At 35.7% G+C, this 27270-nt stretch overlaps 1 protein-coding gene across 4 annotated transcripts in view; it reads left to right on the top strand.

Moving 5' to 3' along the window:
* The window catches only part of mroh1 (maestro heat-like repeat family member 1), a 44504-nt gene extending 17234 nt beyond the window's left edge, over window positions 1-27270 (top strand). For 3 of the 4 annotated variants that reach the window (XM_048151883.1, XM_048151882.1, XM_048151884.1), the window contains 35 exons: window positions 187-279; window positions 1140-1218; window positions 2041-2154; window positions 2313-2386; window positions 3508-3630; window positions 4002-4109; window positions 6309-6453; window positions 6935-6978; window positions 7496-7637; window positions 8368-8420; window positions 8591-8698; window positions 9348-9467; window positions 10278-10400; window positions 10662-10808; window positions 11581-11607; window positions 12453-12575; window positions 12790-12869; window positions 13000-13138; window positions 13256-13351; window positions 13440-13544; window positions 14867-15002; window positions 15158-15270; window positions 15403-15555; window positions 16674-16828; window positions 16942-17107; window positions 19654-19859; window positions 21083-21220; window positions 21560-21674; window positions 22348-22494; window positions 22844-23032; window positions 23679-23828; window positions 23978-24112; window positions 24600-24702; window positions 24844-24909; window positions 25183-27270. In XM_048151883.1, the coding sequence (XP_048007840.1) occupies window positions 187-279; window positions 1140-1218; window positions 2041-2154; window positions 2313-2386; window positions 3508-3630; window positions 4002-4109; window positions 6309-6453; window positions 6935-6978; window positions 7496-7637; window positions 8368-8420; window positions 8591-8698; window positions 9348-9467; window positions 10278-10400; window positions 10662-10808; window positions 11581-11607; window positions 12453-12575; window positions 12790-12869; window positions 13000-13138; window positions 13256-13351; window positions 13440-13544; window positions 14867-15002; window positions 15158-15270; window positions 15403-15555; window positions 16674-16828; window positions 16942-17107; window positions 19654-19859; window positions 21083-21220; window positions 21560-21674; window positions 22348-22494; window positions 22844-23032; window positions 23679-23828; window positions 23978-24112; window positions 24600-24702; window positions 24844-24909; window positions 25183-25259 (4092 nt within the window). In that variant the 3' untranslated portion in view covers window positions 25260-27270. The remainder of the gene's footprint in view (window positions 1-186; window positions 280-1139; window positions 1219-2040; window positions 2155-2312; window positions 2387-3507; window positions 3631-4001; window positions 4110-6308; window positions 6454-6934; window positions 6979-7495; window positions 7638-8367; window positions 8421-8590; window positions 8699-9347; window positions 9468-10277; window positions 10401-10661; window positions 10809-11580; window positions 11608-12452; window positions 12576-12789; window positions 12870-12999; window positions 13139-13255; window positions 13352-13439; window positions 13545-14866; window positions 15003-15157; window positions 15271-15402; window positions 15556-16673; window positions 16829-16941; window positions 17108-19653; window positions 19860-21082; window positions 21221-21559; window positions 21675-22347; window positions 22495-22843; window positions 23033-23678; window positions 23829-23977; window positions 24113-24599; window positions 24703-24843; window positions 24910-25182) is intronic. The other variant, XM_048151885.1, reaches the window with a different exon arrangement.

Genomic DNA, 27270 nt, shown 5'->3' with positions numbered 1-27270 from the left:
GGGCCAACCAGTTATTCAATCCAAGTTCACATTCTTTTTTCACTCTAGACTGTGAATGTTTCTATAGTGTGTTCAATAAAGACAACTTATTTAAGCAGAATCAGATCAGATTTTATGACTGATCTATGAGGAGATCTAGGACTCTGTACTGCCTAATATAGTCTAATGCTGTTTGTGTTTGTTCAGAGCTTGTGTCAGGTCCTGGAGGCCTCTGTGAATATGGGCAGTAGAGTTTTGGAGACACAGATTGATGGTCTGTTAGTTGCTCTGCACCAGCAGGTTAGTGTCTCTCTCACTCGCACTTTATATGCACCACCTTTTACAGACTTCTTCTAAATCTCTTGCTTAACTGCTTGTAATTGTGTTTTGATGAAACAGGTTTTAAGTTGCCTAACCACAGTGTTACATAGAGAGCAGCCCAGGGCCATTTAACCGTTTAACATAATAGGAAGTGTCTACAGAAGTTCACCTCTTTGGCTTTGGAATTTTTTTTTATTTATTTAATTTGAAATCGGATTGGAACAGTTGTTCATTGACTGATGTTTAATTTACACCATTTATTTTTGAAATTTGAGCATTTTTGTTAAAATGTATTTAATTCATTTTAAACTTTACACCCTCTTTTTATTAGAAAACCAGTTAAATTAAATGTGATCATTTTCATTTAGATTATTTAATAATACTTTATCACTGATTTTTCCATTAAAAACGAATTATATATAATATTGACACCTCTCAAGTAAGTGCAGAGGCGTTGTGTGCACTGTGTAAGCATGATGGTTATTGTAGTTGTAGACTAAATGTGAGCATGCATTTACTCATCTCATTTGCACAAAACAGATTTAAAATAAATACGTTAAATAACACAAATGTACTTTGTGTATTTAATCTCACTTTATTTGCCATTGTCTTTGCTTCTGACCTTTTGATGATCCAATTCAACCATACAAATAAGCAAAACTGACTTTTTTTTGTTTATTGCTGCACCCTGTACTGTACAGGCGTGAATTTGCATTTCCTTCAGCCTGAGGCTATTCATTTCACTTTTATGGGAAAGACCCTTTACATTTGCCATTATTTGTTTGACACAACTTTTAAGTTCTCATTGTCAGTTGATTTACATTTAGTTTTCCTTCCAGATATGCTCACCTGTAGACTTCAACAACCCTCCAACTGTGAAAAATCACAACGAGGTCCTGCGATGCTTCAGTATCCTTGGTGGGTCTTGTTTAAACCTTTTTTTTTTTTTTTTTTTAGTTGCATGCAAATGTAAAATCATGGAAATCTGTTTTTTACTAGCCATGTGGTCATGAACTCAAATGAAGGTTGTATTCTCAGTCAGCTGACTGCTGTTTGCCATATCCTTGTCATGTGCTGATGAAGTCTGAGCTGAGATTAAGTTAAAGTGTCAGACCAGCAGGCTCCTTCAATCAGTGAGAGGATATCGTACAGTTGTGTGCTTAGTGCTGATTTGAGGTGACATACACCAGCTGGATCTCTCTCCTCTTGCGTTTGTGTTTTGTCAAGCAGATGCAAGGAGTCCAGGAGTTGTTGAATGTTTTCTGTGTGCATGTCAGTCATGATGTTTTAATCATTATTGTGTCTTTCAGCTGTGAAAATAATTGGTGTTTAGTGCTAGATCTGTACCGAAGCATAAAAGTACATAAATTAGACAAAGAACTCCTTAAATTTATGAATCGTTACATTGGCACATTTTTATTTTATTTTATTTTATTTTATTGTATTAACAAATTACCCAGGTTTTTAACCGATTAATGTTCAACTTGGGTCCTAAAACAAAACCTGTCAAGAACCACTGGGCTAGATAATGTAGCTGTTCACATTTCAGTAGAGACTTTATATGGGCTATTTATATATCGGATCATTTACCAGATATTAAAACCATACGCCATTGACTAACATATATACATTTTTACACAGGTTTTACTGGTTCATTTATTGGCACAGAACACAGTCAAAGTCTATGACGATAACTGAGGGTGAACTTGACATTTTATATTTGGCTGTTTTTGGTCCCAGCTAACACGTTCCCGGACCGTCTGATGGTGTTTGTCCTCCAGAGGTTGGAAAACAGTAACGAGAGGAACAGAATGGGCTCACTGGCTGTTCTCAGACACCTCATCAACTCATCCCGTGAGTTTTAAACATGTGATCAAATACGTCAATGATTCCTTTCTCAACCAGACACTCTTATACAGATTGTCAAACTTGGTTATGAAAGGCTCAGAATGTTTTGCTGAGATTGCCATGTACAGACCTGTATTTTTAAAACTCTACTCTGTCCGTTCAAGCCTCCACTATGGAAACCAAGAAGCTTCTAATTCTAGCCAGCATCAGACAACCTCTGGCTGATCACAGTAATAAGGTACATAAATATAGTCTCTGAATGTGATATGTGACAAAACATGGGTGTTTCATCAACTTTAGGCAATTTTGCCCCTGTGAACCTTTAGAAAATAAACTCCTTTAATATACATTTGTCACACTAGTTTATTTAATTTGTCAACTAACATGTCCAACAGTGAATGTACATGCATTATAAGAGGATTAGTCTTTTTTTCCTGAACTGTCTTTAACATTTATGCGGCAGTGTCATTGTCACCACATCTCAAGTTATGTATTGTGTTTGACAGAATGGAAATGGTGGAAATGATTACAATTAAATTTTGCATAATTGAAATGACACCTATTAAAATATTCTGATCACAAGTGTTATTAACTTTATTTTTTCTTTCATACATTACAAATAATATATAATCTCCAGCATGTTCTTCACTGACAACTTATTATTGGTAAATAAACTGATACCTTGGTTTGTCATTTGTCTTTGATACTTATGTACTTTTTGTAAAAGTTCATACAGTAAATAATTTTCACACTTCAGTAAATAATTTTCACACTTTTAAATATTGAAATATATAAATGTTTTCTTTCATTCATTATTTAGATTATTTTAAAAATGTAATGTTTTATTGTAGATTTTCATTTTTTTTAAGTCTGTGACACGGGCACACAGCAGTATAAAAAGTAGCTAAAATGAGACATACAAGTACTCAAATTTTAATTTTACATATAAATCTATGTGATCTATTTTTATGTATAAAATGTTTTTTCAGGGATAAATGTGCAGAAATTGTTTTAGGGCTTGTTCACACTGAATACGTTTTTGCTTTGGAAAAAAAAAACGCAAGATGCGGACATTGGAATTGGGAAAAAACGCAAGGTCTTGAGACGTGCTTTTTAAAAGTTGAACTGTTTTTAACTTGAGCATTGCATTTTTAGAACACCGTGTCATGCGTGAGATGCTGCAAAAGACGTAAGACGTGAGGGCAACGGTCATTCACGTACGTCTAGCGTGTGTTTACACAGAAAAACAATGAAAAAGTAGCGCATTGGAATGGAAAAACGCATTCTGTGTGAACGGCCCCTTATACAGCTCATTTTGAGTGTTCAGAAAGGTCTTAATGATAGTGTTTACCTGTGCAGGTGAAGAAGAGAGTGGTGCAGGTGATCAGTGCGATGGCTCATCATGGTTACCTGGAGCTGGAGGGAGGAGACCTGCTCGTCCGCTTCATCATCCAGCACTGTGCTCTACCAGACACTTACCATGTACAAACAACATTTACTGGCTAACACATTTTATTATCTTGCTGCAGATCAGCAGTGTCACATGACTGTAGCTGCAACTGAACTTTCTGCTCACTGATCACATTTGAACTTTTCTTTGATAAGTGTACAAATCTCCTTACTTGATTCCCATGCATTGAATTGCAAGATTGTTGTTTCAGACCTCTTTAGCATTCAATTTAGCACAGTTCATAGTCCATATTGTGTCATATGTCAGTCATACCTTAGTTTTTAAATATTTGCATTAGCTAGGGTGGTTCCCTCAGTTTGTTCGCTTTGAACTCTTACCAGCCCTAGTTATGCTCGATTGTTTAATGCAATATGGGTAATAAATTGCATTAAAATTCTTACAGCGAGGACAGCGACCACCAGACCCAGAGGAAGTGACTAATGAGGCTCTGCGTAGCATGTGTGATAACACACTACATCTTTTCACTACTACAGTGGGCCGCCTGACTGACGTGAGTACACACAGTTGTACACCTTCCTCAAACAAGTTAAAATAGTTTCCTTTGACACTTGAAGTCATGGTTCTTATTTCAAAATGTGCAATGTTCAGGTTTGTTCTTGTTACTGCTCTGCAACATTTCGATTGACTGATATTGCATGTCATTTTATTCCCTTATAAGTGAACTTGATAAATGTCATAAAGCTGTCATATCTCAGCCATCATTCTTAAGACAGTGAGGGGAGCTGCCATTGAAGAATTTGACCTGATTTTGAGGACATGTGGGGACCAAATGTAGTAATTTAAAAATCAACCATCGGTAAAACAATATTGATCACCCACTGTTCTGAATAGTAGGGGGAACATCAATGTCTGTGGTGGTGACAGTCTTGCTGCCACTAAATCAGACACACGCACATCTGCAATGCGTCTTACTATCTTAAAGACAACTCAATGAAACTCTTATATAGTGAGAGATGGGCTTTGCAGTCATTCAGCGCAGTCCATCATCTTCACAGCCAAAGTCAGCAGCCTCAGCCCGGCGCTGCTGCTTGTAAGAAAGAGTGTCTAGAGAAATATTAGATCTTTTTTTCCTGTGAGCTTCCCAACATCAACAGCAGGCCGTTGACAGGGATCTCTCCTCAGCAGACAGACGAAGACAGTTTATGTGCCGATGAGACTGTCTCCATTCCCTCTGCCAAAACACATTCGAATGATAACCAGGAAAATGTCAGAAGATGAACACCTAGCCAGACTATTTTTAGATTTTTGTTGTGTCTTACTTGTTAACATGTTGTTTTAAAGTGCTGAATTTACACTTTTATGAGATTTATTGTGAGGATTTATCAAGGTAGACTGATTTTGTTTTAACATTTTATATTTTATATATAATTAATGCAGTGATTAATATGTTTCAGCTGGCAACAGGTTATTTAACCCTAACTGGTGCAGTGAGTAGCTTCTCATTTCTCATGTCGGAAGACATCCTGTGGTCATGGAAAAGATGTTATTCTGTTTCAGTAAGGTCAAATTATTGGCCTGCATTAAGCAAAGAAAACAACTAAGGAGATTGCTGAAGCTACTAAAATTGAGAACAATGCATTTTTAAAACCTGGAAGGATGGTGGTGAACCATCATTTTCAAGGAAGAAATGTGGTCGAATTTTATTTATTTATTTATTTATTTGTTGAATGACTGTGATCAGAGATCACTTAAACATTTAGTGAAATAAAATCATAAATAAAGCAGTAGAACTCATGGCTGTTTAATAGTGAAAGTAAGAGCATTTCCACACACACAATGTGAAGAGAACTCAAGGGATTGGGATTAAACAGCTGTGTAGCCTTCAGAAAATCACTTATCAGTGAAGCTAATCGGGGAAAAAGGCTTCAGTTTGCTATGGAACGTAAAGATTGGATTTTGAATCAATTGAAAAAGGTCATGTGGTCTGATGAGTCCAGATTTCAGAGTGATGGGCACATCAGAGTAAGAAGAGAGGCGAAAGAAATGATGCATGCATCATGTCTAGTGCCTACTGTACAAGTCAGCGGGGGTGGTGGTATAATCTGGGGTGACTTTAGTTGGTCAGGTTTAGGTTCAGCAACATTATATACCCAAAAAATGAGGTCAACGGAGTACCTGAATAATCAATGGTTTCCATCAAAGGATTTTTCTTCCCTAATGGCATGGGCATATTCCAAGATGACAATGCCTGGATTCATCATCAGGCTCAGATTGTGAAAGAGTGGTTAAAGGAGCATGAGACATCATTTTCATACAAGGAATGGCCACCACAGAGTCCAGACCTTAACCCCATTGAGAATTTTTGGGATATGCTGGAGAAAACTTTACGCAGAGGTCCGACTCTCCCGTCATCAATACAAGATATTGATGAGAAATTAATGCAACTCTGAATAGAAATAAATGTTTTGACATTGCATAAGCTTATCGAAATGATGCCATGGCCAATGTGTGCCGTAATCAAAGCAAAAGGTGGTTTAACTCAAGATATATAATAACTGATATCTTAAATATAAAAGATAAATATCTTTTTATTGTATATTATATATAATGAACATCCATTATTATGTATCATCAGTTAAATCATTGTGAGATAATAACACTTTGCCCTTTATCTCTCTACACTTTGTCTTTTGTTTACTGAATATAATGTTTGTACACCTGAATTGAGTGCATGTTATTTCTCTTATAGGTTCTATGGCCGATGTTGCTTTGCTACCTGACCCCAAATCAGTATGCCAACGCCACCACCCCCTTGTGCAAGAGTTTAATTCTTCTGGCCAATAAGAAGCGAACGGCACAAGAACCCAACTTCATCATCGACTTCAATGCACAAGGTGCGGACACACACGTATATACGATCATGATGTCACTGATGAGTTTAGTCCCAGACTAAAAGCTTTTCCAATGTCTGACCTAAAGAAACCCTTGAATCACACTTTGTCTCCTCGGCAGTGCGGCAAATCCAGCAGCCACCATTAAATCTTTTTTTTTTTTTCGTTGTTGGACTGAAACTAAATTGCACTTGCAGACACTTTGTTTTCATTGCAAGTCGTTTGCTTTGCCTGTTGAGTCTGTTTCTAATTAGTCAAATGAAAAGTGGTATTTATCAACTGAATAAAGTTTTTTGGGCAGAGGGTAATTGTTTCTTATGCTGACAATGATTAAATTGAACTCTAGTAGGACAAATAAGTTCCAGGTTCAGTGATTATTTATTCGTTAATTGTAATGCTTTTGGATCATGTGCTTACTAATGGGTTACCCTTGTCTGCTCTCCCCCTCTCACTGTCTTGCTCTGTTTCTTTCCTCTTCTTGCAGGTTCTAGTCTTCCCTCACAATATATCCTGATGATAAGGCTTTTGGTAAGTGTTGAATTCCCAGTGTTTTTTTGTTTTTTTCATCAATCATTATCAGTTTCAGTTGGGTAACGAGTAAGGTAAACAGTGAATTTTATGTTTTATTTTTACGTGCCTACAACATTTTTTTTTTTTTTTTTTTTTTTTTTTTGTATAATGACCATCAAACTTGATATTTCACCATTCTATTGCAACTTTCATAAAATACTGTTCAAAAGTTTGTGGCCACTTTTTATTATTGAAAGAAATTAATACTTTAATATATATATATATATATATATATATAGACTTTTATATTAAAAAGAGTTATATTTCAAATAAATGCTGTTCTTTTGATTTGACCCCAAACTTTTCAACAACAGTGTTTCTAAACATATGATACTCATATACATAATATTGGTGTCAAGCTAACAATGTCTATTTTTTGAGTCTCCGTTTCTCCTGATACACTCCTTTGGATCACGATGTGATTCAGTTGCTGCTTTATGCAGACATCTAAAATAAATGTTTTATTTTTCCTAAGGTGAATGCCTCCTTCCCGTTTCGATGCAGGGGACATGGTGCTCCCTCCCTGAGTCTGCTTAGTGCTATCAGCCCTAACATTCACCCTAAAGCAGAGCCACTGTGGGAAAATGAGATTCCAAAGCTGCTCAGTTATCTTGAAGGTTTGTTAAAGTATACAATGGTGATGTAGAGGATTAGGTACAGCACTAGGCCTCACAAGGCCACCAGACCTACTGGTCATAACATCCACCTGCACACTTCAATGTTTCACCAATTCACTTCAGTGTTGGTGTTGGAGCTAAAACCAAAGATGTCCAGCAGTTATTTTATATCAAGAGCAGGGACTTGTTTGTTTGCATTTTATTTTGCGATTTAACGTCACCGGAACTTCCGGAACGAATAGAGAGTCTCCACATTAGACTGTGACACAAGCCACAAGAGAATACGCGAGATGTTTCAAAAAGTGGTGGGGACAATATCGACCCTGGCAAACCCTGGTTTGGACATGTCCCACCCATCCCACAAGCAAATTATGCCTTTGCCACTAACTGAAACTTTACAGGTTCACTCTGTCTCGCTCTGTCAGTTTTTAGTCGAAGGAGAGGTTCTTGAATCATCTGCTAAGATGAGGTTACAGTGAAACCTCTCAAGTGTCTCCCAAAACCACCTGTCCTTAGAGACTCACAAGACAACCAGATGTTTCCAAGATATAGCCAAAATTATATTTAAATATGAAAACTCATATTTCACATTCCGTGACTCTTCCAAGATAGTTACATGGTATAGCTTTAAAGACTTATATTGGGTATCCCATTATCTTTGACTTTTTCCAGAGTGTGGTTTGAATGGATCTCTGACTGAATTTTGTGTTTTTCTATATCTTCTAACTAGAATCAACAGAAGAATCTCTGGACAAAAAGAAATGGGAAGAAAGTTTACTTAAGGTCTGTAGTAATGTGTATGAATTCATAAATGGTTATTTAAAAAAAATGTTATCAAGAAATCTGTAGGACTAAAGTAAAAGTTAAGCATTGACAAGAGAACATGCAAACATCCTAATGGCCAAAGTTGTTGATGGTGATTAATCAGACATTGCTTTCTGATTGTGATGAAGCTCCTGTCTAAAACTGTGGCAGCCATTGACGACAGCCAGTGGACCGGTCAGCTTGCAGTAGAAGTCACACGATACCTGCCCACCTACAACAACTCACTGGAGGAGAAGGTCAGTTTAGAAATCCATCTGTGCTTCTCATATTATAAAAAACAATAAAGCTTTAGTATCACAGAAAAGGATCAGTCCAAATCCAATAGCTGTTTCTATTGTCATTATTTTACATTTTACATCTTCCGGATGCCAGTTGTTATAGTTTATAAATCTGGATATTTTTCTTACAAAAATGCATCGCTTTGCTTCAGAAGGCCTTTATTAACCCCCTTGTGCCGTATGGATTACTTTTTTGTTGGATGGATGTGCTTTTTTGGGCATCAAATCCAGGATATTTTTTTTAATATAACTCTGTTTGTGCTTGGCTAAAAAAGAAATTTATATACACCTAGGAAGGCTTAAGGGTGAGTAAATTATGGGATAATTTTCATATTTGGGTGAAGTAACCCTTTAAGTAATCATTCTTGAAAGAACTATATGAGTGAACAGTTTCCTGGTATTGAATGCTTTCTGTGTAAAAGATTTGAATAAATATAAATATGTATAAAACAGCAATTCAAGAACATGGTTCTTAGCTTGTTTGGATGTATAGCCTACCAATGAATGTTTCATGTATTTTCCCCAAACAAAATATGTATTGCAATGTATATTTTACTTCATTTCCTGCATTCTTTTGATAAACTCTTCTTTCTCTCTTTCTTATTAGAGTTTTTTGTACAGGTGTGTCGGTGTGATTCTCCAGCAGTGCTATAATAAAGAGTTGGTCAGGAAACAGCTGCAGGAAATCCTGATCAGCACTCGTCACAATGATGCAATCGAAAGAACGGTACACCGCTCTCAGCGCTTGTACACTGAACACTTATCAGTTCACTTCTGACTTATGAATTAAGAGAGAGTTTATGTGCTGCTTGCTCAATCACAATGTTCAGACAGCACACTAAAACCCTCTCTGGGGAATTATGTATCTTAATTCATCCATTTTACCACATTGTTACAAAAAATATTAAAGCTAAACCAAATATTAGGGGGAAAAAATTCTAAAGCTAGTCTCTAATTGACTACCAGTAAATAAAACGAAGCATTTACAAACATTATAAACATTCTAAATTTGTATTTTAGTTCCCCTCACTCCACAACAAATCCTTTCAATTTAATGGTATTCAGAACAGAACAGTATTAAACAAACATGAATTATAGTGTCATTCATTATAAGCAACACTTATTATAATCACTAAGCCTAAACAAATTTCAAATGTGCTTGACATTAATTCCATTATATGGAATATACTTTGGAATACAAGTTGCAGCATGTTTCAGATGAGAAAAAAACATGACTTCTGGAAAATACGGTAGTCCATACAGTAGTCCATTGGTGGTTGACCAGTCAACCTTTTTGACTCATACCTGTATCCAAATTTTTTGTGTTTGAATTGTGTGCTATCAGTTATCATTAAGAACACAGATCCCATATAATTTCTAATCATAGATAGGTATAGAATTGATGCACATGTTCCACAGTTTCGATATCTGAGTAATTGACTACCAGTAGATAAAACGATTATTTAAAGGTTTTTGCAGTTATTTAAAAGCTGCTAATTAAGAATTATGGTGGTAACAGGCAATAATTGGTTTGCAGGGTGTTGCCATGGGAATCGGGCTGTGTGCCAGCAGCCATCTCGATGGCACTCTGGAAAAACTGGAGGAATTTGGGAAGTCTGACGCCTTCAGGAAAGCCTCAGGGATATTTGGTCTTCTCAAAGTAGGGCGAGTTTCATTGTGCTTATTCTTTTGATTCCCAAATCAGTTAAAACTAACATTTAAATGTAGTTTGAAATGGTTGTTTTGCTATACTATTTTTTATTTATTTATTTTTTTTATAATAATTGTGAAATTTAAGAGTGCACAGTGGTCCATAATGCAAAGGTTAAGTAGTAAAATTATAATTATATTAGGTTTATAAAGTGCTTCAGAAACCGTATTTCACACGTGTATCTTGTTGTTACTTTTCTTGTCATTTCAGGATAAAAACGATGTTGATGTGGAGAAAATGAAAAGCACTCTAATTTTGTGTTACGGCTATGTTGCGTTGCACGCTCCAGAAGATCAGCTCCTCACTCGCATCGATAGTGACATTCTCCAAAACATCTCCAAGAACTTCAACACTAAGGTAAAACACATGGGGCTCAACTGTAGCACCGTAATATTGTTTGTCTGCTGCATAAAAAAACTTTTTGTGGTTTGAAAATAGAGCAGTTTTATTTGTAGTATTAGTGAGTATTTGGAGCCAATGAGATTTCTAAACTGGTAATTCTAAAATGTTATTTATTCCTCTGAAGCTAAATGTAAAGTTTTGTGGTTTTTGGGTTATAGTCAGTTTTATAGTCATGGTTAACTTCTGGGAAAACGAACCAAAAATATTGATGACTCAACTTGCATTTGCATTGGTTGTTTGTTGGAGGTTTTTGGAAAACAATTAAATTTCATGCCTCTGTAGCTCTATTATGTAAGATGAACAGCTCATTTATTTGATCAGAATTAATACATTAATCATTTCTCATTGTTTGCTACAGCAGTGTGGCTCAAAACTGAAAATGTGTTGCTGCTGTGAGGTGTTTTGCTAAATAAGTCCTCTGAATGTCCTAGTATATTGTTGACAAGATTCAGTTGGTTGCTTTTGAGGCTGCAGTTATGACAGTTTGATCTAAACGATTTTTAATGACAAGGATCATTAATTCTCTTAGAGTGCTGAATCATATCTCATCCATATTCATAATGTAATTGTGCGATTTAAAATAATTTCACTGTTTGGGAACCATGTAACTCATTTTGTTTTAACATTCTGCACTCCAGTCCAATTTGGATATCAAAGTTTTTAAATAAAATGGATTATCTTTCATGTTTGTGAATTACATTGGATCATTACTTTTATTGTTGTACAGGTTCTGGGAATTAAAGTAGAGACCAAGGTACCGTGAAGGGAAGCGATCATGAGGACCTTCTCTCACCTCTGACCTTTAAACTTTAACTCACTTTCTCTTGATGCTGCAATCAAAAACTTTACAGTATAACCTTTTGAGCTTCTCAAAAAAAGCTATCTCTTTATGACACTCTCTATGAGACTGAGTTGTTAAAAATGTTTACGCTGGGCCGTCACTAGCGGGGTGAAAGGTGGTGATGATTCTAGGGAGGCCCCTCAATTTCAGCTGAGGGGATCAATCCCTCTGGCCCGGAATGAGATTTTTTTAACAACATGCACTGGGGCCCTGTATACCCCAGCTACGGCCCAGCGGTTACATATAAAGCTCTTCCTATTTAGTCTGAATCTTTTGATAAATTAGAGATAAAATAAAGATGACATTTTAAACTCACTTTACACTACACTTGTAAGTAAAAGATGAATGGTTTTTGAGAAGGTCAAAAAATGCTCACTAACCTAATAACTTTTGTCTTACTACTAAAGCATCACAGTGTTTAGATACTTGGTTTTCTGGCTTTTCTGGATTTTAGGTGGCTTGATTCATCAATTGAACTCTTTTTTCTATTGAATCACAATTAAATTGTCGCACATTGTGATTTTCATCTCTTATTGCACTATGTTCAAAGTACAAGTAAGTAAATGTTATGAGTAAAACATGTATATTTATTTATAATTAGCATGCTGAGTTGCGACTGTGACCTGGAAATACTTTTCTAATTCCAGGTCTTGATTTGCCTGTGCTGTTTGATTGACACATGCACTGTTCCATAAATCACAGTTTGAGTGTGTTTTCATCTCTTTCTGTGTGTTTGTATGTACATGGGCACTTCATAGGACCTGACTATGAAGCTCAGTCTCATTCATAGTGTTGGACTCATTGCCAAGGCCATCAGCAACAGTGTCCGTAAACAGGGCTTCCTGTTCTCCCGCAAACAAGAGCTGATGGGGGTTATGATGGTGAGAGGTTTGATATGAAGATCATTCAGTTTTTAATATACAGTAAATATTTTCAATGTACTTGCAGTATATGAATGATTACAGACAAGTTTCCATTGGGCAAAATCTAGGAGATAAATGTGACCTGATATTAAATGTTATTTTGTAAATCTCAGATCAGTTTCAGAATGATATGCAGACTTATTTGGCATTTATGTCTTTTATTTTCCTGTAGGATTTCATCAAAGCTGAACCAGCAGATGTCATGCGGACCCCTGTTCGCCATCTTGTTATGACCACATGTGCCAACCTCATGTATCCTATCATTTAAATCTTTCTAGTGTTCATCTGTGGTTTTGTCTTTAATTGTAAATATATGCTAAACATTTTTGACCATCGTGATTCTTAATCCACAATCTATTAAGAACTTGACTCAAACCTTCAGAAACTTAGATCCTCCTTTATCAGAAAATGAAAACTTTGATTTGTTAAAAACATGTTTGAATGGTGTTTATGGGCTTCCTACTGTGGACACTCTGGACAAAGCTAAAGATGAAGAAGCCCTGGATCCACAGCAAAGAGAGGTCAGAATAAAATATGCATGTACAGTACCTACTTATCCCTGGGAGTGTCTCTTCTATCTCCTGCATGCTTTAAACAAAAAGTGTGTTTTTTACCACAATGCTTTTTTTTTCTCTCAGGCATTATATTCAGATACTTTTAACGCTCTTCTTGAATTGCTGAAGAATGTGTTAGCCAGAGATTTGAGTCCTGACGGTCTGCAGTCTGTTTTCAAGGTAAAGTAGAAACTATGAAAGTTACTTGCCATTTTGTAGTCCCTTTGTCTGAACCTCATGTATTGAGTCCTTTTGCATTTTTTTCCAGCATATAGAGAGCTGGCTGAGCTCAGGACAAGACCATGAGCGGGAGAGGGCAGTAAAGACCATGGCAGAATTACTACAGTTTTACCTGGACCATCTCAATGTGAAGGTAAAGGACTGTATGTGTGTGTGTGCAAATATTACACACACGTCTATAAGATCCATAATTAGTGATAGGGCCTTAAGGCCCGTACACACCGGGACGAATATCGCATGCGTTTATCGTCAGCGTTTTTCGAGATGTTTTTTGTGTTCACACCCAAGCGATTTTCACCGGCGATGCGCCGAGTGAAAGTGCAAATTCACTCTCTGACAGTACGTGGTGCTTGTGCTTAACGGTAGTGCAAATAAACATATGATATTAATAAAGTTAAAGAAGATAAAATAAATATATAAAATGGCATAGGCCTACATTTTATATATTTTTATATATATATAAAATAGACCCCTATTTTATATATATATATAAAATAGGGGTCTTCCTCGTCTACTTACTTTCTCTTCGTCGTCTTGTGTGCTCGGCAAGACCGTTTTGTGCTTGAGCGCCACCAAGTCGTGTTTTACTGTAACTTCAGCAGCTCCAGGCACGTGAACAAAAGCGCCAATCTCATTGGTTGGCCAGTTTTTAACGTGGCGCGTCAAACCAAAAAAACGAACCTGAGGCGTTTTTTTTAAAAATGACACTTTTACGCCTCGCGTTTTTCGCGTCGATGTGTGCACACTTACATTGGCGCCCGTTGTTTAGTCACGAGGCGTTAAACGTCGGCGAAAATCGCGCGCGATATTCGTCCCGGTGTGAACAGGCCTTTAGAGTCTTTGAATTGCTAGCGTTGGGAAATGTTTCTTTTAAAAGTTGTGTTACAATATTATGTTACTCATTATATATTTTTTAAGCATCTCTAAAATTCCCATTGTTCTCAAACATACTAAAGAAACTTTTTCAATACTTGTGCACCAACATTGGAGAGGACGAGGGTTTTATTTGTAAATTATATAAATAAAAAAGTAATTTGATATATTATTATAGTCAAAAGATTTTTTAGATATTATAGATTACCGATATTATTTTAAGTCATTATTTTGAAGCGTATTTGTAATTATGATGCAAATTTAGCAAGTAAAGTGTTTTTTTACATGTTGAAAAAAGTATTCTGGCTATTTGTAGATCGTTACCCTGGACACTGTGAATTGGTTTGTTCAAGACAAATCTCTCACATCCTTTAAATACAAAGCATTCACTTTAAGCTCCTATTAGTTTTATTCTGCCCAAGCTGAAATGTTAAACAGGATCGTTTATTTTGGCTTCCTCAAGCCAATGATTAATGAAATGTGTGCTTTTGGGAAAAATGTACTATAGTTAGGATCTTATTAGTTCTCATGCTCCGTTCTCTCTCTCTCTCTCTCTCTCTCTCTCTCTCTCCCTCCCCCCAGAATATAGTGTCATTCCATAATTTGGGAGCTCTTGTGGGGCGTCTGGCCCCACGGTGCACAGACCCAAACCCTGAGGTGCGGCGGGCAGCCATAGACTGCATCTATAGTCTAATGTACATTCAGCTGCGCTATGAAGGTACTGCCTGGTTTTTCATAGCACAACTCAGTTTCGTCTGACCCAGGGTGGGTTTCAGATCGACAGTGTGTCAGTATGAACTTGTTTACACTGGTATCTTGTTCTGGAAAACTTAGCAAAGTGTCTTGGCTCTTCCATTTTTCTCTGTTTGACAGGCTTTTCATTGGACTACAAGGACGACTCAGTTGAGGGTCTTTTAGAAGTTCGTGAGAAGCTAAGCAATCCTGACCATTCAGTCTTGTACAACACCTGCTCTGAGCTGACTAAGGTAAATTGCCTCAATGTAATTTTCTCCTAAAGCACTGATGCTTTCAGAGATCTTTAAGGATCCACCATCTCTCTTTGTGAAATTGAAACAGACTCTCTTCCTCCCTTTCCACCCCCGTTTCTTGTGTTTTAGATCATCAGTAAGCGTTTGCCCCAGCAGCAGTTGAGCACCCTGTTGTTTATTCTGTTTGATGGTTTGGTGGACTCTCAGTCCAACTGTTCCAGAGCATCCAGTGTGATCCTCAACACCTTGCTGAAGAACAGAGGTGCTGGCCTGCAGGATCTGGTACATTACACTTTCATCAGATTATGGGAAATCAAACAATTGTTAGTGCCGGCAAATGCTCTAACATGATCAGTATATATTGGACGTGGAGCTTTATAGACAAGCGAACTGATATAATAAATATCATTTCTATGTATAATCCTATTTATTTAAATGAACTGGTTTGTTATATAACTGGCAGTTTATATAAATAAATTGTTAAAAAAAAAAGTATTTACAGAATAATTTTTAATATTTATTGTAGTAAAATATGTAGTTTATACAGCTCCAAGTGTTTGGATGCCATAAAACTATTGAAAAAGTGTTCCATACAATACTCTTCAAACGTTTGGGTCATTTATTGAAAAAAGTTTCTTATTTTTCTCCAAGGCTGCATTTATTTGATCATAAATACAGTAAAAACAGTAATATTATGAAATATTATTACAGTTTAAAATAACTACTTTCTATTTTAATGTTTTAAAATGTGTAATTTCCTGAGATGGCAAAATTTTCAGCATCATTACTCCAGTGTTCAGTGTCACATGATCCTTCAGAAATCATTCTAAGATGGTAATTCGGTGCTCAAGAAACATTTCTTATTATTATCAGTGTTTAAAACAGTTGTGTTGCTTAATATTTCTGTGGAAACCATAATTTTTTTCAGGATTCTTCGATTAATAAGAGTTAAAAAGAACAACATTTATTTGAAATAGTATTTTATAACAATGTAAAAGTCTTTAATGTATCTTTTGATTAATTTAATTTAATTCATTCTTATTCTTACTGAATAGAAGTATTAATTTCTAATTAATAAAGCTAATTATTTGAAAGATTGCAACTCAAAAGAACAATTAATTCTCAAATTGAACAACAGTTCTATCAATTTCATTGTTTACTATCCATGAAACAATAGAAAAAATGGCAAGAAACAATAAAGTGGATTTTTAGTAAATAAAAACTTAACTTAAATTTCAGTCTGTAGTTTAACTACTTAAAATTATTAGTAGCTTATAATGTAAAAAAGTAGTTCAAAAGTAGTTTTTATAACACTCCCAAAATTCAGCTCACATGTTCAATAAAATTGTAATTATTTTCTATCTTGTCAGTTTTCACTTCTTGTGTCTTGACTTTGTCAGGTGCCAGAGATGTTGGAGGTGTTGCACAACCGGCTGCAGGTGATTGGTGAAGAGCAAGTGAAGGTGGCCATTGGTCAGTCCATCCTCATCCTCTCTACACAGCACCTGCAGACAGTGGTCAACACACTCGTCGCCTACCCACTGCCATACGACAGGTGATTATTGTGTGTGTTGTTTATGTGCATGGCATTCATTGTCTGTCATGTGCTCCATGATGCTCAAGCATAATTATGATATGTTTGTGTGTGTGTGTGTGTGTTTTCTCCAGCTGGAGCTGTGAGATGTGGATGGCTTTAGGAGCAGACAGCACTCTGGCCCTGCAAATCATGGAGATGATTATCGAGAAGCTGAGTGTTATGGTTCCCTATGTAGATAAGAAGGAATCCATGTTGAGACCCGGTTTGACCAAAGTTGCCACAAGCCACCCATTGGCTGTAAGTTTTAATATATTTAGGATTTGTATCATTTGGCTTTTAAAACACATAACACCTCATTCTAACTAGGCACAATGTGTCAATTATGCAGCGTCAAGTAATGTTTCTGTCTTCACTGAAAGAGAAGTTCTGCATGAAGCAACAAAATCACAACAAATTGAACAAAATCCTTGTGAAGCTAGACGTAGGGATTTTACTGTGAGCTTCATACTTCCCATCATGACATGTCAAGTGTTTGGCAAAATGTCTTCACATGCAGTGCTATTGACAGTCATGGCTTGTTGAAACAAATATTAGTGGATGCAATTAATTGCTTGATTCTTTACTGTTGCATTAGTTAGGAAATGGTGTTAAACTGTTAAACGTCTTTTTATTCCTTTTATTTATAAATGTCTTTCACTTCCATTCAGAAGTTTGGTGTCAGTGAAATGTCACTTAATTTTGTATTCACTTGTATTTATTTGATCAAATATACATTTAAAAAAATATATTGTGAAATATTACAATTTAACATAACTGTTTTCTATATTGTTAAATGATCTTTCAGAAATCATTCTAATATGCTTTTTTTTTCTGTGGAAACTACATTTTTTCATAATTCTTTGGTGAATAGAAAGTTAAAAAGGTTTTGTTTGAAATATCGGTAACACTTTATTTTAGGGTCTTTTAACTAGTTGCTTATTAGTATGGTACTTAACAGTGTTGGGCACGTTACTTTAAAAAAGTAATTAGTCATAGTTACTAGTTACTTCTCACAAATAGTAACGGAGTTAGTAACTGAGTTACATCATTAGAAAAGTAACTAATTACCAGGGACAGTAACTATTGCGTTAAAATTTAATTTGTCAAATAACTTGAATGCCCCCAATATTAAATATAAGTCTAAGAATAAATTATTCTTGATCCGACTCGTGACTCATGATCCGCTCTTGCTTATGAAATTTCTCTGTACTGTACAATATGTGTTGGTATAGCCATTAAAGAAAATGTAGTTTCATATTTATGTTTAAATAGTCCTATGTTATGTTTTAAATTAATTTACTTGATTATGAAAAGTGAAGAGCATGAGTAAGATGCACAATATATCGGGAGGCATGGAGTGGGTCAGATATGATTTTGACCACTTCATTAAGTTTTGTTTCGAAGAAAGCCTTTCTTTAAAGTGAATTTCGTTTTGTAAAAATTGTATCTTAATTTTAATCAATGTTTCATCAACCAATTGCCTGGATTTAATAAATAAGAAGCAAATATAGCAGACAATATAATTATGGCAGGCGCGGGCGCGATCACTGGCGCGTGAACTGGAACGCGACTTATAGGCTAAATGAACCGAAACTCAGCGGCTGCTTACCTCACATACATGAGAAATATATCTATAGAAAGCTTGAAATATCTAAAAACGAAAAGAAATAGGCTACTCTGATTATGTAGCCTAATCCGAATGAAATGTACATTCTCTCTCTAGGCGCGTCCAGTATCCGGAGATGATGAGAGTCAGCAATGTCAACTTCATCTTCGCAGCCGACACTGATTCAGAAAACATTACTTTATTAATAAACAATTAAAATGTCTCCTTGCTGTTTTTGTCACATTCATAATCATTAATTTTGCCAGTTCTTTGTGGCAAGCTTTATGCATGCGCTATAGCCTATATCACGATCATTATTATGGTTTATTCTGTCCAGTATTTAAGAAATTAAATTAATATAAGTGTGATTAGTCAACTAAAGGCTTAAATGAATAACGTTTCTGGAGGTGCTTCGACAGATTGGAGTTGCTGTTTATCGCAGTAGATAGGACATTCGAACCAGAAAAACGCTTACATTTGACTAAAAGGTTTTTGTCTTTATGCTCAACTAAAGTGAAATAATGAGCGTATTTCCACTTTGAAAAACTCGTCTTGTTCTCGCCTTGACTCGCTATGACTGCCGCACATACTTGAATAAACAGAAACACGCCCACAGTGCGTCTTCGTGTTTACAGTGGTTGGCATTCACCAATCCTACAATACGTCGCTGCTGTAAACAGGTTATGCTGTAGGCTACACACTTCAGCCAAAATTAATTAATTAAAAAAGTAACGCACCATATGGTAACAGAGTTAATTTATTTAAAAAGTAATGCGTTACAGTATTAGTTACTGTCAAAAGTAACTGCGTTAGTAACGCGTTACTGCCCAACACTGCTTATTAAGCACATATTAATATGCCTTATTCTGCATGGCCTTATTCTACATTTCTAATCCTACCCTATACCTAAACTTAACAACTACCTTACTAACTATTAATAAGCAGTAAATTAGGAGTTTATTGAGGGGAAAAGTCGTAGTTAATAGTTTATATGTGTTCCCTATACTAAAGTGTTACCAAAATATCTTTTGTAATCTTATAAATTTCTTTATTTTCACTTTTGATCAATTTAATGCATCCTTGATGGATAAAGCGATTAATTTCTTTAAAAAAAAAAATCAAACTACCCCAAAATTTTGAAACTGTAGTCTATGTGTCCTGTTTGACAATTAATATTGATTTTTATTATGTTTTCTAGATGACATGTGCCCTACGTGAGATGATGCTGAATGGTCAGTCAGCTGACGCCGTGGCGTATCTGTTTCCAAAGCTCTTCAGCGCTCTGCTGTTGCGTTTGGGTTCTAGCGTGGGAGTTCAGCTACCGAAAGATCTCAACAGCAACAGCATCATTTTAGACCGCAAAACAACCAACAAAAACAGTGTGGCCAATTTTGATGTGTGCGGGTGAGTGGCATAAATATGGAATTGTGCTATCGTGCTTATTCAGAGTTACACTGTGAACACAGTGGGTCTCAACCTTTTTGGACTCTAAGGCCCTCCCCCTGTTATTGCTGTTGTAGTTGTGAGAAAGAAGAAATATGATTGCAGTTCAAATCTGGATGTGTAGTAAAGTAATTTAAATAGAGATTGGAGTTTTTCCCCAATATTTTAATGTCAATAATAATTTATAATTTGTTAAGATAGTTTTAAGTCATCTTGTGGACTCCATGGAAGTTTACTGAGGCTATTTTATTTTTATTTACATTAGATTTATTTTTTTACATTAATAATTAATGTTCTGGCTATGTATAAATTAAACTTAAAAAAGACTTAAGCAGTGGAAGTTGTGGTTTATTTTTGTTTATTTACAAAATAGCTACTTACTAACTAAAAAAATAAATGGACATGCTGATCTGAAAATATTTATTTGACAGTAAATGGACCATTTTCACATTTCTGGGGTTCTCAGAAGTGGAAGTTGTCATATTTAACTTATATAGTGGTGAATGGGAGATGACAGTATTTATTCCCATTTGCTCCAATAGCAAAAGAAAAAAATCATGATAGCATTTCCACAGCTTTCCAAAATAGGGAAAAAAATATCAAGAGATTGATTTCGTTGGTCAGAAGAGAGAAAGATGTCAAATTTGCCATCACTCCCTCGGCCTCGCAGCAGCGTTAATTTGTTTTTTGTCATTTACTGCCAAAGCAATATAACATGAAGTATAGCGTTTTAAGAGTATAAACTTTACTAGATTTGCGATGTTGATAACTTTGGAAACGCTTCATCACAATCCTTGAAAAAGGTCCATGTTTGTTTAATGTGAGAAGTAAGAGAACACGATGTGTTACGAGTGCAAAGGTTAGGAAAATGGTTATGTGTTTTTATTTGTCATATATACAGTTTAGCAGTCATTATACAAAAAAAAAAAAATGTCTGACAGCAGAATGTTGCTTTTGGCCAATTTGAAAAATAAAATAGCACCATGTTGTTAAAAATGCACCGAAAATGTCACCAAATAGATGTGCTTATTACTGTCATGCTGTCTAAAAAAAAAAGGGTTTCAAATCAATCGCTTAGGAGGTTTTGGGTCGGATGGTGAATTTAAAGGTGCAGACATGGAAGCAGCTCAGGATTTGATATAGAGTTAATAAGACATCTGTGTTTCTCTTTCCTGTGTGTTCAGGGTGGCAGTGGAGGCCTTGCGGATCCTGCTGGGTCGAGCTCAGCTGGACGCTGTCGTGAAACCATTAGATCAGGAGGGAGCTTGGGACAAGATGAAGGACCCGCAGCAGCACACAACAGGAGTCACTCTGCTCTCCAGGTACACGCACCTGTCCTCCGTCATACCCCAGTCCTCTTGGACTGTTTGTTGTTTGCAGACTTTTCTGCTTTGTTCTACTATGTTAAAGGAGAAATGTATGACAGTAGAATTGTTCTTGAAGGCACTTGATGTGATCGTTTACAACATTTTGAGAGTGCTTCACGTCAATTTCAAGCTGTTGTAACAGCACGTGGACTCAATGTGTTTGTGGAAACTGTCAAGTTCAGAGTAATAAAAATAAGTGTTTGAAGTTAAAACACTGGTTTCTGTCCCATTGTGGTAAGATTAAGTGCGGTCTTCTACAGTACTACATTTTGAAAAAGCTATTCTTTCTTTCAGAGCAATGGCAAAGCATGCTGGTCCAAGACTACCTGCCATTGTGGAGAGTCTGTGTCCTTCTCTCTGTAATATTTACGAGTGCCAGAGGATCACTGTCACAGCGTTCTTCTCTGAGGTGAGAATATTTAGTTTTCTAATGTGATTTTAAGTTAACAGATCTTAATTCAAAGTTTAGTAACAATGAATAGCTTAAGACTAATTATTTTACAAAACCATAGATTGTTCAGTTTGTTTGTTTTTTTTGTTTTTTTTTAACAGTAGTTCAGTTTAGTTCTTTTCGAAAGTTTAGGGTCAGTACGACTTTTATTTTTATTTTCAAAGAATTTAATAATCATATTCAGGAAGTATGCATTAAATTGATCAAAAGTGACAGGAAATACTTTTACATTGTTACATAAGCTTTCTGTTTCAAATAAATGCTGTTCTTTTGAACTTCAATGTTCTTTCTTTCATCAATGAATCCTTAAAAAATGATCATAGTTTCCACAAAAATATTAAGAAGCACAACTGTTTCATGTTTTATTAATAAAACTTTGGCTTGTTCTTGTATTCACCCCTTATAAGTCCAATACGACTCAATACGACTGAATTCGACCAGTGCTACATAAAAAGAAATACTAAGTGCACATTTTTATGATATTTTCAGAGACGTTCGATTCAAGTTTACCTTGTAACAGAAATGCATTGAACCGTATTCTTTTTTTATACAGGAACCTTTTCACACCCACTTTAATATGTTCTAATAGCTGTATATTAGATGTCAAGATTTATTTGTTTATTCCTTCTAGCTGCTGAACCACCATGTAGTTACTGAATTGATGATTTTGGACATGTTGATGAACAACATGATGGAAAGAATTACTGACACCTGCGGTACTGTCCGCATGCTGGCGGTCCGAGGCCTGGGGAACATTGCTGTGGGCTCACCTGAGAAGGTACAGACGATCTGCTTGACATCTGAAAACAATAATTGGATGAAGAGTCTAACTGATTTTTTTAGGCAGTGTTTCTTGGCAACAGTGTGAGACACATGGCAACTTGTTTATGCAACAATCAGTAAGGAAGCATGCAGAAAATTGTCTGTATTCTGAAATTTTACCTAACAACTGCTGCCAAATAGTTCCCTGTGTTCCTCACGCCCTCCATTGTTCTGCTCTGATTTTGTTTTTCTTCTCTCTGTAGTCAAATCAAGTTTTGTCATTACTTCCTAAAGCTTGGTAACAAAATCAGTCAGTTAAGTGTGTAATTATATATTGCTAAACATTGCTGTTTTTTCTCATTCAGGTGAATAAGTACGCAAAGGAGCTTTTAGCAGCCATGAGTTCAGGTATGGAAGAGAAGGATGATCCAGGGAAACTCATCACACTGGAGGCCATGTCAGGAATGTCAAAGATATTGCTTTACCTGGACCAAAAGAACGTCCACCTGCTTGTCGTTTACATCTTCATGAAGATAAAACCCTTTCTGGAGAATGTGAGTGTTGAGAGAAGGCACAAAATATTTAAATCACAATTATGAAGCTGTAAAAATTTTATTTATTCTAATGTAAAAAATAATATCAGTTTGGTTACTGAAAAAAAAAAAAAGTTTCTTAATTGTTACCTAAAAACAATTTCCAAAAACTTTTTGTGTGTGTTCCACATTTGGAACCTTTTCTACCACATTGCAGGAATAAATAAATAAATCATAAAAACTAATATTAAAAATTGTTGATCCTTTGCACACAAATTTAAGGTTAACACAAATGATGGTGTTGACTCCATACTGTTCCTATACTGTACCCATCCTGGCATTGTTTTGTAATTAAATATATTAATTTGATAAATTGTCTATTTTGTTTTAAATTTCAGCTTTAAACTGTATTTACACATGTCCATAATTTTGGTAACAGGGTTGCAAAAGTTTCAAACAATAAAAAATAAATAAACTTTTGTTCGGCTTCCTAAAGTTGACAATCAACACTTTCTAAAGTGTTAACACCTATATTCACTGACAAATTTTATGAAGAAAATAAAATGGTGCCTTTTCTATGTAACTACATTCTATTACAGTACAGTGTTATGGTAGTGGATTTTGTTGTAAGGCTTTAATCGAAAGAGCTTTTGTCATGTTCTGTCAGGAGAATGATGAGATCCGATGTGCTTCCATCGTGCTCCTGGGAAACCTGTCAAAGTTCGGCTCAGGTGAGCCGGTCTTTAAAGACCAGATCCACAATGTTCTGGTCAGCTTGCTGTTGCACCTCAGTGATCCCAACCCTCAAGTGGTCAAGGTCAGCGTTTAGTCTGCACACACTCCTACAAAGATTGCTTTTATTATTATAGGTATAAACATTGAAAGTTAGTTAAAAGGATGATGCAAATACCAGATAATACTAACAGAATATTGCTTGTGTGTGTTTGTGTTTCTTTGTTCCCCTAGGCATGCAAGTATGCAATGCGCATATGCGCTCCAGTCGTAGGTTCAGAACAGATCTCTGCCATGTTCCAGAATCATCTTCTTGAGGAGAAGGGTCTGCACTATGGAGAGTTCATTAATGACCTCACCAAATACCTTGTACGGCAAGAACCAAGGCTTTATTATACATACACACATAGAATAACTGCACAGTACATTCTGTACATCTCTCTCTGCATGATTCCCTTTTTTAAAAACAAATTACTGTTATTACAGTATAATCACTGTGCTGTGCCACATTTGCACAGATCTTTGTTTTCTTCCTTGATATACTCAATGTTTGTAATGTTGTCAGCAGTTTTGACTGTCGACGATTGACTGTCAATATTTCTATCATCCATTATCTGGAAAAAAAAATCTTTGTGAAAGTGATTCCAACAATATTGTTCCTCTGTGCCGTTATTGTTATAGTTGAGATTATTCTTTTAAATTTAAAAAAGATTTTTAAAACTATATCATTATCGTTACAGTTATTGTCCTTTGTGTGAACGGGCCTTAACAGATTATTAATTTTGTTTACTGATTATTATTAATGATAATCTTATTAAAAAATAAATAAATAAAATCATAATGTGTGTTCACAAAGATCCAGGATTTCCCAGGCATGCTGAACTTCTACCACATCACAGTCATTCAGTTCTTCAAGAGTAACTGGGCTGAGATCAGAGCCAGTGCTGCCATGTTCATTGGTAAAAACTTTTTTTTTTTTTAGTTCAGTGTAAAAAATGTATGCTTCATTGAATAGTTGTTTTTAACTTTAAAATTGCAATACAATATTTAAAAAAAAATAATTGTGTTGGTTTTGTAACTGTGTTTTTGTGAATTTTTAGGTTTTTTGCTTGGGAACCTTCCTGATGAGCATTTCTCCCATATGAATATGGGCTCAGTGACCAAGGGTAGGTACAGCAGTTCTATAATAATATCTGCAGTCAAGAGATATATTTAAGGAAGGACAGCACATCCTTGTTATTGTGCTACATTTGCTGTTTCTTGGCACCTAAGGAATCTATTATTTTTGCTTCTATTTTAATGATGATTTTGTCTGGTAAAGTGTATTGCTGTAGTAACTCTTAAATACAGTAAAAGCACCACTTGACTTGTATGTTAAACAAAACTTTAATTTTTCTTTGATTAATGGACAAACCAAATAATTTTTCCCCTGTCTTCAGGTCTGGTGATGCTACTGCAGGATCCAGATCCTCTCGTGCGGGTGAAAGCCGCTGAAGCCATGGGCCACTTTCACTGACGTTACGTCCACTCTACAGCCAATCAGATTGGTCTTTGATTTTACGTTTGTTGCTTTGAATAAGGAGGAAGCCTTGAATTGTTGTTCTATAATAAGCCTTGAAAGGTTTTTATTTTTGACCAAAGACTGTGCACTAGTTCTGTAAGAGAAGAGAAGAATAAAAAGAAGACATGTATTGACGTTACAGCACTTTTACTGTAAGTACTCTCAGATTTACGGTGTGTGTGATCCCTAGAGTGTTTTTTTGAAGTTTGTATGCGAGTAGGCTTACACAAATATTGCTGGTATTACTTGCTTGACCATTCCTGTAGCGTGCTAAATGCATATCAACTCTTCATTAAAGGGGTCATGAATTGAGAAATCTTATTTTCCTTGATCCTTTTGAAATGTAAGAGGTCATCGTACTAAAAACGTTTCAGAACTTGACTTCCTTGTTAGTCTAAAAACAGCTTTTATTGAAACCAAGTTCTGAAAACAACTTGTTTCGGATTTTGTCACATTTATGACGTAATTGTGCGATGAAAGACCGCCTCTGCAGAAAGTGGTTATTTATTTTCAACTTTGTGAATGTCTCAGTAGAGCATTATTTGTTTGATCGGTACATTTCACTGTGGATATTTTGGTAAACAGACTTTTACTGTAAGATGTGAACCCAATTTCTGATATGTAATGATTCATGTACAGACAGACATTCTTCGTCTGTTTGTTTATGCGTCAGTAAATCGATTCACATTGTTTGTCTAGCCTGAAAATAATGTTATTTAAATTGATTCAATTATATACAGAAAGCGATCAAAGAACGCTCCCTTTATAATCACTGGAGCTGTCAATCACAACAGCTTGTGTTTATCAGTGACTGAGTTCTGGATTCTCTCCAAAACTTCCGTTATAATCAATGAAACTGTCTACACCGCACAATGACTTTAACACAGTGTTTGCACTGTTAGTTATGATGAAAGCATTTGTGAGAGTGCAGAAATCGAGTTGCAATGTCGAGATCACTGCATTCATGCGCTCGACAGTCAGTTTGTCATCGGCTACAATGCTCATTGCTGCAAACTTTCACACGACGAGAGTAGATCTAAATATAATGCTGTGATCAACAATTTTCACAATTAGTTAATTTGCACAGCTGTAATAGTAAAGACTTTTAATCATTTTCGAGAGAGTTACACATGTAATACTTATTTCATATGCAAAGATGTTAGCCAATCATAGCAGTGGGCGTTTACATTTAAGTCTCACAGGAGACATGCCCTTCCAACAGAGCGTTCAGAGTAGAAAATGGTAAAATCAGGGTAGAAAATGGCCTTTTATTTCTAAAACTGACAATGTTTGAGGTAAAAATCATACTAACATTACAAGTGCACCTCATGAAACATTATAAAATAAAAAATGCAGTTCATGACCCCTTTAAATCATCATTATAAATGTATGTAGGATGAATCAATATATTGGAAACCAAAATCAACACTGCAAGGTTTTCCTGGTAATTAAATCTGATGTACTGCTCCGTTAGAGTTTAATCCTATAAAAATGTTTTAAGGAGACTGTTGAGTCATATTGACCACCATAAACCTTCAGCAATAAATCACCCTAATAGGGACATGCATTTGCATAATCTGCTTAGCCATTAACTGCAACTGAATTCTCCTGTTGTCCACAATCAAAAAAAGATAAGCATTTATAGAGTTTTTGCTGTAACATCTGTGGTTGTGATTGTATCTCATGCACTACAGTGGAACAAACACAATTGAGCTTCCTTCTCATCCAAGTCGGAAAAGTAGACAATAACAGTGCCAAAATATAGATTTGTAAAAGATAAGTTGTATTAGAGTATATGTTATATGATTTCATACTCATTTTGCGAAGTGTCTGTGTAGCTGAAACAATAGTGCCAGCCTTTCTGTGGCACTGGTTTTGTAAAGTATATCTTAGAAACAGTGGCCACTCTTGTGAATTCATAATTTCAGAGTTTGAGCATAAAGAGTATTAAATGAATTAAACTGAA

This window comes from Megalobrama amblycephala, linkage group LG13 (genome assembly GCF_018812025.1).
Source record: "Megalobrama amblycephala isolate DHTTF-2021 linkage group LG13, ASM1881202v1, whole genome shotgun sequence".
Taxonomy (NCBI): Eukaryota; Metazoa; Chordata; class Actinopteri; order Cypriniformes; family Xenocyprididae; genus Megalobrama; species Megalobrama amblycephala.
Note: the sequence above shows the minus strand (reverse complement) of the source record. Positions and strands in the feature narration are given on the sequence as shown.